The 15,107-nt window shown below is 39.6% G+C and overlaps 1 protein-coding gene across 5 annotated transcripts in view; it reads left to right on the top strand.

Annotated features, from left to right (window-relative positions):
* Positions 1 to 15,107, top strand: part of sept12 (septin 12) — a 97,955-nt gene that overhangs the window by 45,180 nt on the left and 37,668 nt on the right. The window contains exon 1 of one of the 5 annotated variants that reach the window (XM_046074996.1): positions 4,704 to 4,785. The exons of the other annotated variants lie outside the window; for them this stretch is intronic. Coding sequence (XP_045930952.1) covers positions 4,749 to 4,785 — 37 coding nt within the window. The 5' untranslated portion in view covers positions 4,704 to 4,748. Of the gene's footprint in view, positions 1 to 4,703; positions 4,786 to 15,107 lie in introns of those variants that run through there. 5 annotated transcript variants of the gene reach the window in all.

Genomic DNA, 15,107 nt, shown 5'->3' with positions numbered 1-15,107 from the left:
ATGGGTTCTTGAGGCTTTTTTGTGCGTCTGGACATGATACATGTCCCCAGAAAATTTCGTAGATGTAGGTTGAACGTGAACGAGGGGCTAATTTTTTCCAATTTTCTAGGTGGCGCTAGCGAGTCATTTTGCAACGCCCATGTGCGAAACTTGTAGAATACGAAATTTTTCACCGGTTCTGACATGTTTGCAAATTTTGGTGAGTTTTCGAGTATGTTTAGGCCATGTCATTTGGGCCTACTTTGCAGAAAAAAAAAAAAAAAAAAAAAAAAAAAAAAATATAATCCGAGCAAATTCAATAGGGACCTCACACGGTCGTGCTCGGGCCCTAAAAAATAAAAAATAAAAAAAAATAATCCGAGCAAATTCAATAGGGGCCTCACACGGTCGTGCTCGGGCCCTAATAAAGAAATTGATAGCAGCTAGTGCTGAAATATATCTGTCAAGACAGCTACAATTACTCACATCGTCAGTTCCAATATCCGCCGAATGTTGGGTTTGATCATACAACCCTCCCACTCCTACCGACTGAGCTAAACGTCTACATGGGCATATTAGGATTTTAAATGTAACGGCATTAAAGAATTTGGCCTGATGACAGAATTATTTGCCGACTCCTGGTGTATAGTATTCTGCTTGAGCACAAAATGTTCAAGCTTGGCCACTACAGTCTCGTAATAGTTCTCACTGTCTCTTGTAGGACCATAAATATGGGCTCTGCTTCCTTGTCCATAGCATTCAACAAAGTGTTACCATGAACATTACCTTGTTCCTGGTCAAGTTTTGTGGCAATCCGAGTGAGAAAAATGCTGTCTCCAGACTGACCATGGCGATGACTGGGTGAAGTCAAACGATTCATGCGTGTGAACCATGGCCATTTCGCTGCTCCAAACTCATCTCTTCTCTCAGTCAGCAGGAAGGGTCACTCCTGACACCATGTCATGAAGTTCAATGACTCATGCTGTAGCTTTATTGTTTATTAAGAGTTGTAGACAATGACCCTCTGTGCACAGCAGAAAAGTACATATCAAAATACGCATGATATTTTGCAGGTCCAGCTGCATTAATTGATTTTGCCAAAATATCAGTGTGATAGAATGGTTTAGGTGCAATGTGTAAGAATTGAGACCACTCTCCATCTCAGATTCACTCTCCAAATAAATATGTGGCAGCATATCACATGTCAGGTTAACTACTGCTAACTAGTTAGCTCAGTTAGCCGGAAGTGAAAAACAGGTTACAGGTTTATTGTTGATCATGTAACGTTGCAGTTTTATTTAGTTAACCTCATCACTTGGGTTTGAGAGTCAGGGGGATGTCTTGACTTGCATTAGTTTATAAGCTGTCATTAATTGCATTGGACATTACATGCTCTGTAAGTTATGAAAAGGTTACAGTTATACAATCCCTTATAGCTATGCAGTGTTCTATGCAGCTGGGTTTGAATGCAACAGGTGATACAACACTCATTATAACCACGAGTGACTTGAGACTTCAAGTCAAGTCTCAACTTAGTTCAGACCTTGCTCAGAGACTTGAGACTCGACTTGGACTCTTGCTCAGAGACTTGAGACTTGACTTGGACTCTAGTTCAGAGACTTGAGACTTGATGTGAACTTTAATTAAGAGACTTGAGACTTAACTTGGACTCTAGTTAAGAGACTTGACTTGGACTCTAGTTCAGAGAGTTGAGACTTGACTTGGACGCTAACTCAAAGACTTGTAGACTCCTGGCTGCATCCCACTGCCTTCCTGATCTCTCGCCAACACCTCTTGTGTCTTGGTAGTTTTGACAAATCGTACAAATGACAATTCACAAACACCTGCCTCACTGCTGTGTGCAGTGTGTGAGATTGTTGGATTGTCTGTCTCCAACCATTTCCGCAATTGAAATATGGATGTAAATTGCTATTAGATAATCTAACGAGCACTTCGTTTGAAGAATGAAGCCAATTGGGGGGGCCATGGTGGCTTTCATTGCTAATGCTAGGCTTTTCTCTAGTGATGGAATGTAACTGTGCATACATATTGTACGATTTTCTATTTCTTATCAAAACATTTCTGTCGGTTTTTGAGTCTTGAAAGTTTTTATTTTCTTTTAAAAAGTGAAATAAAAACTGCTTTTGTATATATTGTATATTTTTAAATTGCTACTTTTATTTAAGTAAAGGACCTAATTACTTAGCGCACCCCGCCCCTACAGTACTCTTTTAAAGTACTGTAGCTTAAAACAGCAAGATGTTAAACCTGACATGTTAGTGACTGGGGGATTATTCAAGTCAATTAAATTTTTATTTATATAGCGCCAAATCACAACAACAGATATCTCAGAGCGCTTTTCATAAAATAGCAGGTCTAGACCGTACTCTGTGATGTATTCGTTGCCAGAGGTGGAAAGTGTTCAAAAATATTCTACTTAAGTAAAAGTACTATTACTTTGTTGAACTTTTACTGAAGTACAAGTAGTCCAGTAAAAGTAAAAAGTAGTTCATTTAGTTACTTAGTTACTTTTTTAACCTGCTAAAATTATTTATATGGATTCAAAGAGGTCGCATTATGCTTTTTGCCTTTTTCCCAAGCGGAACATATACAGCTGAACCGAAGCTGTGTTTACCAGCTTTTCAGGACCCGCCCTACTCTGTTTCTGATTGGCTAGTTGTCCATAACTATGTATTGCGCATGTGCAACTCCCAACAAAGATCTTGTAGAGGTAAGATGTATCACTCCATAGCTAAAACGAAGCGTCCAACACACAGGGTGAAAAGAGGAGCTGCAGAAATGTGCAGTATGGTGTTTTTTGAAAATGAAACCATGTAAACCTGTTCTGGTACAACTCCTAAATAAAATGATGTACCTGAAATGAGAATAATATGACCACTTTAATATCTTTTTTATGCTTGTTATACTTATTTAATTAAATTGCAGTCTTTTGCTATTTGATAAGGGAACAAATCCTTTTGTTTGTTTGACAGATACTTTGCCAAATCAATGGAGAAAAACGTGAAAATGAGAAGTTTGTTGTAAATTTAACTCTGATTGGCATGATATATTAATCAACACCATTATGCAGCAGCGCCAATTTTGTGCATGAGAACCTGTAGTTACTATAGTAACAGCAGATACCTTTTAATACCACAGGGCACAGAAGTCTTGGGCAGCTAAACAAACTATTGTCAGGCAGTTATTGGTATTTACAGGTACTTTTTTTTTACTCAGTAACGGATGTGATTAAAAATGTAGTGAAGTACAATATTTTATACAAAACATATTTAAGTTATAGTAGAATTACAGATTTAAAAAACTACTTTAAAAAGTACAAGTACAAAAAAAAACTACTCAATTACAGTAACATCAGTAATTGTAATTCATTACTTTCCACCTCCTTGTTGCATGGTACTAGTCAGCGCTAGCTAATTGATTCATTAAAGTCCATTAAACATTAGAAACAGCAAAATGGATTTTATTCCATTTTAAACTAAACATGTTTTTTTCAATTTTAGACTCAAGTGACATTTGTGGTCTATCAGACTTCACATAGCTCCCTCTTGAGCTACAAAAGGCTTTACACAACTACTTTCTAATGCAGTAGTACTCCCCAACACCTGTAAACTAGGGCTGTGCAATTAATCGAATTTTAATCATGATTTAAATTTTGGCTTGCAGCGATTATAAAAACAAGTTAATCGAAATAAAACAATTATTGTGCCACATGCTGTTTCGCAATGACACTTGTTTTGTCTTGTGTTATATATCCAGCGCACCTTTTCCTTTACAACGGCGCCCTCCGCCCCTCCCTAAAAGCCCAAACTCACTCTCAGCCAGGCTGTTGCATGGGTAGTTCAGCCTATGAGTTCACCTTGAGCCAACATGACGGGAGTTATAACTGCTTCAACTGGTTAGTCACTAGCGGTTAATGGACTTTTAATCTGCTCATAGTTTAAAATGTATTTATGCTTAATGTAAACCTGGACTGTTATGCCTTGTTTTACCTGGTTCGTGCTTGTAAAATATGCACGCTGTCTGCGTCTTCATCTCCCAACAGGACACCACGGTTGAATTTCAGCGCTATGTAACGTAACTTACATGCAAACTCTGCTTTCATCAGCCTGGTTTCCAGCAGCTTCTATAACCCATGCAGTTCTTTTCAGTGAAAAAGCTCACTGTGCACTACCTGCTCAGCAGACTAGCAACCAGCAGGTGAACACAGTGCAGCATTTAGTTGCAAAGGAGCCTCATATTTTTCTTAGGATGTGGCGGAGACAAAATCAGAGCTAAAAGGAGAGTGAATATTGGACGTGGACATTTTTTCAGGTGGACACAAACATGGCTACACATGTGGCTCTCTGTCTGTAGGTTGTGTAAATATACAAAGAGTTTACTAAACTGCCCCACATGGCCAAAAATCAATGAATGCAGCTTTAAAATCTGAAAGGATAATGATATATAGTTTATTATTTCACAGATAAATTTTGTTGAATTTAGATTTTGCAGCTTTGCATGGAAACAGTGGTACTGTGTAGAATAAAAACATGTAATATGCATTATTGTCATTGAACAGTATGTTGTTAAGATACATAGCCAGCAGAAGATGGCTGAACCAGGAAATACTGTAGTTTCCAGGAAATGCATCATCCTCTGCAAGACACACACACACACACACACACACACACACACACACACACACACACACACAGTGTCACGCCCCTACACACACACAGGCAGTGATATGATATCCTGCCCAGTTGTATATGTGTATCACTGCGGGCTGCCGTGTCTTCCCACCAGGTAAAGAACAGCTGTCTCCTTCCTGTCTTCAGTCCTTTAAACAGCTTTTAAATAGACCACAGTCCTCTGTGTTCCTGAGCCGGAATAGTTCATGCGCTGCTTTGCACTGTCACTCGCTTACTTGTTCCGTGTTTCAGGATTGGCACTTCAGATCTGAACATGTGAAAACTAGTTTGCATGCTTGTCATCTGTAAGTGTGTTGGAATCTTAGCACAGGCAACACAGAGCAAAATATAATGAAATTTTAACTATAGTAATAAAATTGTTATTGAAAATAAGGGTAATGTGTGAGATACATATAAATAACGTTTGATAGAAAGGACTTCTCCTGACTTTTTAATGCTTTTCACAACTAATAATTATGATGTAACTGAAATGCTGAGTTAATCGCTGAAACATGCTACGTGTTTGTAATATTGTTATTGAATGAGCAGCCATTTATCATCAACATAGCTCAAAATGATTACCATAAACTTTCCAATCATATGTCAGCATTAAGTGCTGGAGGTAGATTGGTCCTGTAACCATTAGACTTCCCAGTGTGTAGTAATGTGACACACTGCTGTTTATTTTTTGAGGATTTACAGTAAGCCTATAGTGTGTTACTATTTTAAAAGCAATATAATCGTGAATGATCTTCAAACTCGACATTCATTTTGATCTCAACTACACACCTGTAAAGTTTTGTGACTGCATCTTGCAAAGTTGTGATGTATGTTGATAAAATCTGTCCACAGATAAACAAGTACTCAAAACGGCTTCCATGGTAGTTCCTGCTACAGTAGGTGTTTCCAGGAGCACATTTTGCCATGACAACACACACAGACACACACACACCCACAAGGTGACAACAATACCAGCTGTTGAGGCTGGTAATAAAACAAAATAAAAGCAATGAAAGTGAGTAAGTATTTGGAGCAGCAGAACGGTGTTCTGAGACTGAGTCAAAATTAACTACAGTGTGAGGTGTGGCTCATTTATCTGTTTTTAATAATTTAACAATGGAACTGTATGGCACAGAGCAATCAGATATATCAGGCTATGAAACATACAGTACTTGTTAGTGGGATCATTCCAGTGTGAGTTTGAGTCGCACATGGGACTTTTTGACAACAGCTGAATTTCCTGTTACTGAGTTTCATCAGCATACTTTCACTTCTGTGTGACAGCTGAAGCAGGAAAAGACATTAAAATAACCTGATAGATGGCAGCTTGTTAACACCAACATTCATGAAGGTGAAAATAGAAAAGAGCAAACCCCTGTAATCTTTAGCTGGGCTGCTGAAATGGCATATTGTTGCTGCTTGTGTTTTGGTTAATCTGCACAGCAGAGCTGATTTTGTTACTATTTTCCAACCATAAGTTTTATGTACGTAGTATGGACAACTGCATTCATAGCCTGAGCTTGTTTGAAACAGCCACCACTAGCTGTTTTTTTGTAAACTAATACACATAACTCAACAGTAAAACATACAGAACAATACAAAACACAAACAATGATACAATACAGATCTTTAAACTGATCAATTATGACCTCTACAAACTGTTTCAACTTGAGTTTAAAATGATCGTGTTCGTGATCCTGGTGGAGTTGTTCTGTACATTCACCCACCGGACAGAGAAAGATATGTACTTTTAGGGCCTGGTTACGCCAGTAAGTCTAATATTGGCGAATTAAATGAAATGATTAAACTTTTAAACTCATCATATCTGTTGCCAAGGTCAAGATGAACCTCCATGTCTTTTATGACCCACCTCTCCCCGTAATATTAATCCCCTTTAAATGTGGCTTCAGATACATATTTCCACTGTGTTTAGTCTGAACACAGAGATAACTAGAAGACTTTGTAAGGTTTTGTAGTGGATATGCTGCTCATGTTCATGGAGTCACACAAATCCTGAACAGGACACCAGTCACGTAGAGTAGAGAGTAACTTAAAGATTAAGTAAAAGCCTAATTATGATGACTTTCTTAATGGAGGACTAAGAAGTAATTAACAGCTTATCACTTTTCCAACTAACTTCACTGACATTACATGATGTTTCTTAAGTGAGAGCACAGTAACAGTACATAATGGTGCATGCCATAATGACCTTTCATTATGTTTTAAATGAGAACCTATAGGTACCATTAACACCTAATTTTGAGTTATAAGATGTAGGTTTGTTGTATAGAGTGGTGGAATTAGATGGAAATATGAATCACATTGACTTTATTGAAAAATTGCATTAAGCAATGTTGGTGAATGATGTGGAAACATGTATCCTCAGTAGAATAAACTGCAGTGGATGACATTGTTTTACGGTTCACCAAGACTGGAAAACAGATGAGATGCTTCTTCTTACAACACCAAGCAGTTTATGTGTGTTAAAATATAGTCCCATTTTTCTTCCATGACATGTCACAATTTTTTCTCCTGTTCTTAGGTACTGAAAATAATATATTTTTATTAATTTAAGACACTAAACTTACTTTATGTCAAAACATATCACTCACAAATTTTTAGGGAAATAGTCAAAAAGTATTAATCGTATTGCTGGAGTAACTGTTATTTATAAGTAATGATAAATGATAAATGATAAATTAAGTAAACCAGGAAAGGCTCCTGCTCTGGCTCCTAAAATAAACCACAGCAGCAGTGTGAAAGCTCTGCATAGATACTCGTCAAAACCAATTCAATGTTCTTTCCACCAGAAACCACCAGTCATGTGACTCTGACCATAGTGTATATGGTATACCACGTATATTGCTTCCTGACCCTGATTTGACATGCTAGATATCTGGCAGACGTCGGTGATGTGCCAGAAATGTGTCGGGGAGCCGTTTTGATGTGTCGTTGTGTAGTTCACACATAACGACTGGCGACCGCTGATTTACTCCCGATCACAGCCTGATGGTCGCCGAGCTCACCGTGCTTTTGGGCTAAAAATTGTGTAGTGTCAACTAGGCATTAAGTTACGAACTGATTTTAACTCGTTGGTTTTATAGGTCAGTTACAGAGCCACTTGAAACTGCAGTCATCGTGGCGGCTACAGGCCTGCACCTCCATCTCTCAGGCCCCATCCACACTACTGCGTTTTCATTTTACGGATTTTACCTTTTGCTACGTTTGCACCATCCTTCCAGACTAAAACGGCAAAAATGAAGACCTAAAACGGAGAATAAGAAAACACTGCAAACCCCGTTTTTCATTTTGAAACTCTGGAGGGCGTTTTAGTGAAGACGAGAAAAAATGGAGGACTTTAGAAACAATGCCACTAGATGTGTGTTTTCAGTAGACGGAGATCAACTCTGATACACAGCTAAAACTCCATTTTTAAATTAAAACGGAGTGTAGATGGGGCCTCAGACTCTGAGCCACTGCAGTGTAAATGATTCTGACTGAAGGTGGGGGGTAGGGGTGGATGAGAAGTGGGTGGGAGGGGAGGCGTTGTCCTTCTCCGCTCTAGGATTAGTGGAAGCTCCTTTGGACCATTTGCATGTGAATGGATCAGGGAGCTGCTTTTAGCCACCAACACCCCCTCCCTCTCTCACTCTTTCTCTCTCTCGCTCCCTCTCTTTGTCTCTCACCCTTTCTCCAATCCTCACGCTCCTCCTGACATCAGGGAGAACCGGAGAGGGAAAGAGATACTGAAAGATAGTGCAGGACCATCAGTGCTGAGGCACACAAACTTTGCAGAGAGCGGAATTCATAAAGTACAGATCGTTCTTCAACCCAGTCTCTCAGAGAACCTTTCACTGCAGGGCAATCACACAACTGTCTCTGTGAATGAGAGAAGGTAGGATTGTTTTGTTTCTCTCATCCCCCATGGATATCGGTGGGTTATCCTCAGTCTTCTGAGCTAACAATGAAAGCTGACAGGACTGGTCCACTTTGGCGGTCAGGATGGGGGTGGGGGCAGTTTATAGGCCTTGGCTGGTTTCTTACGAATTGTTGAATCAAACAGATCCTTAAAGTCAATGCTGTGGCATGAAGTGCACTGGGTGCTGTTACTTCTGGTTTGTTGACAAGGTATTTAGCTTCTAAAACACACATACAAACTGACCGCTAGCATCATATGAATACCAAGCACATTTTCAGTTATTTGTTTCGCTCACTCAATATATCACTCTCTGTAACATGTTCCATAAGCCCTGCTACTGTATAATATGTAATGTATACATATGTATAAATACTTAATAACTTTGCTATTGCTATATTATCTATCAAGCATAAACACTGGTTTCACACCCTTTAAGACTCTTAAGGCCAATCAATTATCTATTTTATCTCATTTACTGACTTACTTTAACTACTTCTAACTATTTATAACATGGTCTTACAACACCAGTTCAGGTCGTTGTTATCCTACTTTAATGTGAGAGTTTGCAGTGAAGATTACATTTGATTAAAGGATAGATCTGGTTAAATAAAACTTGGATCTTGTTTTTTATGGTTCCATTTACACATCATTATAACACTATTCAGAAAGTCAATATACAAGAACAGTCAGTTGATCAGACAGGCTGGAAATAAACGTCCGGGTTAGACCAACCTTTTTGGAAGAGAAAAGAAGGTAAACTTAAAACAGTAAAATAATTACCCACACGTAATAAACATCCATCACCATTTACAGACCCACTTCCTGCTTCACCCATAACCTACTGTGCTTACTATAGCTGTGCACACTGTTTTCCTGTGCATTGAGGGATTATTAGCAACATTTCATGTGCAATTCCTTTCATTTTGACCTCCAAATAAAGTGGTTGTTGGGTCTGGATAAACACTTGGTCTCCAGTCTGTCTGATTGCTCTTGTTTGACGTTAGACATAGTTATGTCACTATCAATTAATTTAATGGGGAAAATATCATTATAACTATACACAAATTGACAAAGTGTATTTTCCCTTAATAAGCAACTGTTTTTAAAAAGATGAATACAAATAACTAGGAGTAGTACCTTATCGATTATTTAAAATGTCTTTTACAGGAGTGTCCTGTATGTTCTACACATAGAGAAGAAAACATAGAGGTTACAAAAACATACACCCCAAACTAATATTTTAATAGAACAATAATAACAATAATAACAATAATAATAATATAAAGTGTCAAACTGAACCAAAAATCCTACAAGTTGTTCTATAAATCCGCGTCCTTAAAGAGATAAATAGAATCATCATGTTGCCAACTTTGTTTGGGTTAAACAGAGAAGTAACAATACGCTATATTACTGCTTCACATGTCACATGAGAGGCAGTGATTCTGGTGTATTTTACAATACTAATAAGTATCAGCGAATCCACATCATATTTTACAGACTTAAGAAAACATCTTTGTTTGGTAGAGATCCTTGCAAACATAATGACACCATAATCATATAAATTTGTTTTCAATGAAAATGAGAATAATGATAGGTAGAGCGGGTTGCCCATTAATCGAAAGGTCGGGAATTCAATCCCCGGCTCCTCCAGGCTGCAAGTCGAATTGTCCTTGGGCAAGATACTGAACCCCGAATTGCCCCTGGTGGCTGTTCCAGCAGTGTATGAATGTGTGTGAATGTTACTTTCTGTTTGAGCACTTAGGCTCAGTGTATGAATGTGAGTGAATGGTGAATGCAGATGTAGTGTAAAAGCGCTTTGAGTGGTCGAAAAGACTAGAAAGGCGCTATACAAGTACGGAGCATTTACATTGTTTCTATAGACTGAGTGAATCTCTGTTCTTGTTTAGATCACAGTATGTCTTATTTTTTCCCTCTTCGTTAACTCAAGATGTGCATCAGAAACTTGTAGCATAGTGACCATTTTTGTTGTGCAACCCTTATAGTTGAAAACTGTGTCATGTGGTTCCTTCCTGTGCAAAAGGAAGTCACTTGTCAGAAGGCAAACCCTGGTACATTTCTTAACTAACTAACTAACAGCAGCTGCTCAGAAATGATACTGGACGGTTTTGCAGTTGTGCAGGCGAGCTGAAGCTTTTTGAGACAATTGAGTTCTGATGAATCAGGGGACTTCACTCTAAAGGGGGGAGTTCACACACGTACTCAAAATCTGGGAAAGCGCTGACTGCTGAGCTACTGAGATTTTAAAGGTACCCAGCTGCACCGCAGCGTAAAAAGGTTGAGAAAAGCTCAACTTTATGCAGATGTATTCTGATGCAATGCAAGAGACCACCAGGCAAGAGTGGTATTAAACAGTTTGGCAACAAACAAAGATATTCTGTACTCGAGAAACAAACCATGCGACAGGAAATAAATCAGTGCAAGTTTCTGCTAGCTCATCCTAAACTCAAATCTTTATAGGGTTTTTTGTGAAATGCTCTACCACCTTGGAACTCTACACATACTGTTTTTATTTTCATTGAATATTTTCATTGAAAACTGTTTTTGTTTCATAAGTCATCATGTGTAGTAGGTTCAGGTTTAGCTCGTGGCCTGTTATTGACAAGGCTTGAGCGAGCTGGGCTTGGCTTGGGCTGTCTTGGCTAGACAGTCTGACTAAAGGCCACAGTCTGCTTCAGTGCTTGTGGATTGTCTAACAACATCAAAACACCTTTTCTTTAATTCATCACACAACTGCTTCCATTACTTTTCTTGTGTCCAACACCTGAATGCCTTTGCCTGGGAGACACTGAAAGTGTTCACCATTATTTATAGAGTTTGTTGCATCTCAACCATCTCTAGTCTTTGTCTGGCAAAATGTTGTACAAAATAGTTTATTTCAAGCATGCATTTTAAGCTGAACAAGACTAAAAAGGCTATGAGCCTTGAGTTTCTGTAGTGTGGTTTCACACTTAAGCTGTCAAAGTGACAAACTGGCTTGGGAATGTCATGTAGGGAGTCTGGCCAAAGGCCCATTCAGACAGAAACAGAAGGATTTGATGTAATGGAGTAAAATAGTATCACACATGCTCATCTGCCATTTTACTCATCACTCCTGGTGTTTTTTCAGCAATGTCAGTAAAGACTTTAAATCATGCTTTTAAATAGGGATACTTTCTCATCAGAGCTAGGGGAATGTGTTGATGGGGATCAAGCTAATTGAAATATTTCTCTGGTAAAACCATAAAACCAATACCTATTAATGATTAATCACCCTGACCTTGGATCAACTGATCCCATTCCAGTGTGGCATGATACCAGATACCACTGTACCTTTACACCATTTGGTAAATTACAACATTTTGTCAGTTCTTTATGGTGGAGTGCAAAGGATGAGGTGGAGTCTCACAGCCTGGGGGAGGAATCTGCTTTGCAGTCTGGTGGTGCAACAGTAGATACTTCTGAATCTCTTGCCAGAAGGCAGCAGGGTGAACAGCACCTGTCCACACAATCCAACCACACCATCAGATTGACCTTATGTATTATGCACCTCGGTACAACCGTTCAAGTATAGCAGTCCTTCCAGACACTCCTCACACATGCCACAACCTCAAAGTTCAGACCTCTAGACACAGAGTCCATCTTTCCTTCATCAGCACTCACAAACTTTACCTCATAGTCATAGCCATCATTCTTTGGGGGTATTAAGGGTCTAGGAAGTCCATACTCATCCACCCCAATAACTCTATAGTCGTAGAGATTCTACAAGATCCATCCTGTTAGCACCAAGTCAGCACCAAGCTTTTTCGCAGACTCACACAAATCTCCGCTCAAAACCAGTTCACCCTCAGGGCAGCTCACGTTCCTGGCCACCACAACACCATTAGCAATTCATGGTCTTGTCTCTCATTTAAATTCACTTTTCATCCCATACCAGTCTTACTGTTTTCAGCCATATCATTTGACCAGCTGCACAGCTGAGAAACCTCTCTAACTCTTCACAAGGAGCCATCCTGAGCTAGTCTCAGCATACCTAAATGGCTGGAATCGTGTCAGCCAGTTGGGTATGGCATCACGTCACCTTTCAGTCGTCATTATCCTCTCAGGACCTCATGTCCACCCGCAATTTCAGCACACATGATCTTTCAGTCTAAATCCGTTCCTCCGCCACACCCACTATACCATGCTAACTTGAACCCACTCGTAATCCGATTTTTGGGGGGTTTTAAAATAAGCTTGGGTGAAAACACTTACGAGATGGAACCCCCACACTAAGTCTCCTCCGCCCGGTCTCTATAGTAAGACCGGTCCCGACATCCTTCTACGACCATCACCTTTCCCATCTATGTGCTCCGTCCTCTTTAAAACATACATTCCACACTTGCATAAATCTCTAGTGAAAAAATGTTTTTGCGTTCCGTGTCTCACCTTAATACAATATTGGTCAAAATCTATTTAGCAGAAGCTGAGATCTTTTAATCTGTAAAATGAGCCCAGCTCCAAAAACACTGTATCCTACCTATCCTCACAAGTGCATTTTTTGTAACCCCCCTCTGGTAAAAAACATTTAAAGATGTGTTAAACCTCATTATGTATTATTCAACAAATACAAATACATCTGTGTTTTATTGATTTTTTTAAAACAACTTCCTGCTATAATCCAGACTGTTTGCCTCTCACTCTGTCTGTCTCTGTCCTGTCTCATAAGGATTAGTTCTGTTCCATTGGTTGTACGGTTGGATATTTATAGCTGATTAAATTATGTGGACTAACAGTAACCAGCAGCCTCAACACCCCAACAGCCAGCATGTTGTACGGAAACACACAAACATGCCTCAGCTATGCTCGTTTCAGACAACTGTGTCTTAATTGGAAGTTTTGTTGTAGGCACATACAAAAACACACACACACACACACACACACACACACACACACACACACACACACACACACACGCACACACACATAGAGATAAGAGAAGGGATAGACTTTAGTTACACAGGCTGTTTCTGTTTTGCCTATGTATGCTCTTCCTTACCATCCTTTCAGACAACGTGTCCACCACAACGGGATACAAAAATTTAAAAGTATCTGTTGTACGATGTAAAAATGTATTCTCTATTCAAAATTATTTCCGATATAAAATCAATTCTTTATTTACTACATAGGGGTGCTAATATCTAGATCTACTCCAGTCTACTGTGTGCTATGACAGGCAGTGTAGGGAATTACGGCAAGAAAGCAGCCAAATGCAATATCCACACCCAAAAGCAAAACAGCAATAAAAGTGATAGTGGTACAGACATCATTGAAAATGACAATTAGTACTACATTACATTTATTCATTTAGCTGACACTTTTATCCAAAGCGACTTATAATTGCTATATATGTCAGAGGTCCCATGCCTCTGGAGCAACTAGGGGTTAAGTGTCTTGCTCAGGGACAAATTGGTGTCTCACAGTGGATTCAAACCCGGGTCTCTCACACCAAAGCCATGTATCTTATACACCATGCCATCACCACCCCTAATAATGATAGTACTATTGATGATAATAATAACAGCACTAAAAATACTAAGTGTTGCAGGGGAGTTGAGCAGGAACATAGGGGTAGAAGGAAGCCTACAACCATAGATTCAGACCCCACAGCTTTGGAGCCAGAAACACCTACAGAAAGCGATAGAAGGAGACCCAACGAAGGTTAAAATCAAGGGCAACTGGACTTGGTTGAAGATACTGGAAGACGTTTCATCCAAAGGACTTCTTCAGTTCTGACTGACTGGCAGGGAAACTCAGCTATTTAACCTCAGTGGGGTCGTTGGCCCGGGTCATCGATACCGCTGGTTCGTTAGTGTTCCTTGTTTCTGTGACGACAGTTGTTACAGTTGTTAAGACTACCTGTGGCCAAGACTGAACGACCATCGTTGGTATCTTCACCTGAGGCCAATAGGTTACGTTTGTTGAGTTTCCTGGGAAGTGATGAAAGGACAGCATTGTAAGTGGGGGATAAGTGGTGGCGTAGACCCCCTCCCCTGTTCAATGACGGCTTCTCAACCCTGGTGTAGATGGCTTCCTTGACACCTCTTTCAAACCATCCATCTTCTCTGTCTAAAATGTGCACCTGGTGGTCCTCAAACGAGTGTCCTCTGTCCTTCAGATGTAAGTAGACTGCAGAGTCTTGACCTGAGGAGTTGGCCCTTCTGTGTTGAGCCATGCGTTTGTGTAGTGGTTGTTTAGTCTCCCCAATATACAGGTCTGTGCATTCCTCACTGCATTGGACCGCATACACTAGATTGCTTTTCTTGTGTTTGGGTGTGTGGTCTTTGGGGTGTACCAGCATCTGTCTTAGTGTGTTCTTGGGTTTAAAAAACACAGGGATGTTATGTTTGTTGAAAATCCTCCTGAGTTTCTCGGATACTCCAGACATGTGTGGAATCACAATGTTGTTGCGTTTGACCTTCTTTTCCTCCTCCCCTGTAGTTTTGTTCTTCTTGGATCTTGTGGCTGTTTTCACAAAGGTC

The sequence above is a fragment of the Micropterus dolomieu genome, linkage group LG02 (genome assembly GCF_021292245.1).
Source record: "Micropterus dolomieu isolate WLL.071019.BEF.003 ecotype Adirondacks linkage group LG02, ASM2129224v1, whole genome shotgun sequence".
Classification (NCBI taxonomy): Eukaryota; Metazoa; Chordata; class Actinopteri; order Centrarchiformes; family Centrarchidae; genus Micropterus; species Micropterus dolomieu.
This window is presented reverse-complemented; position numbering and strand designations above follow the sequence as displayed.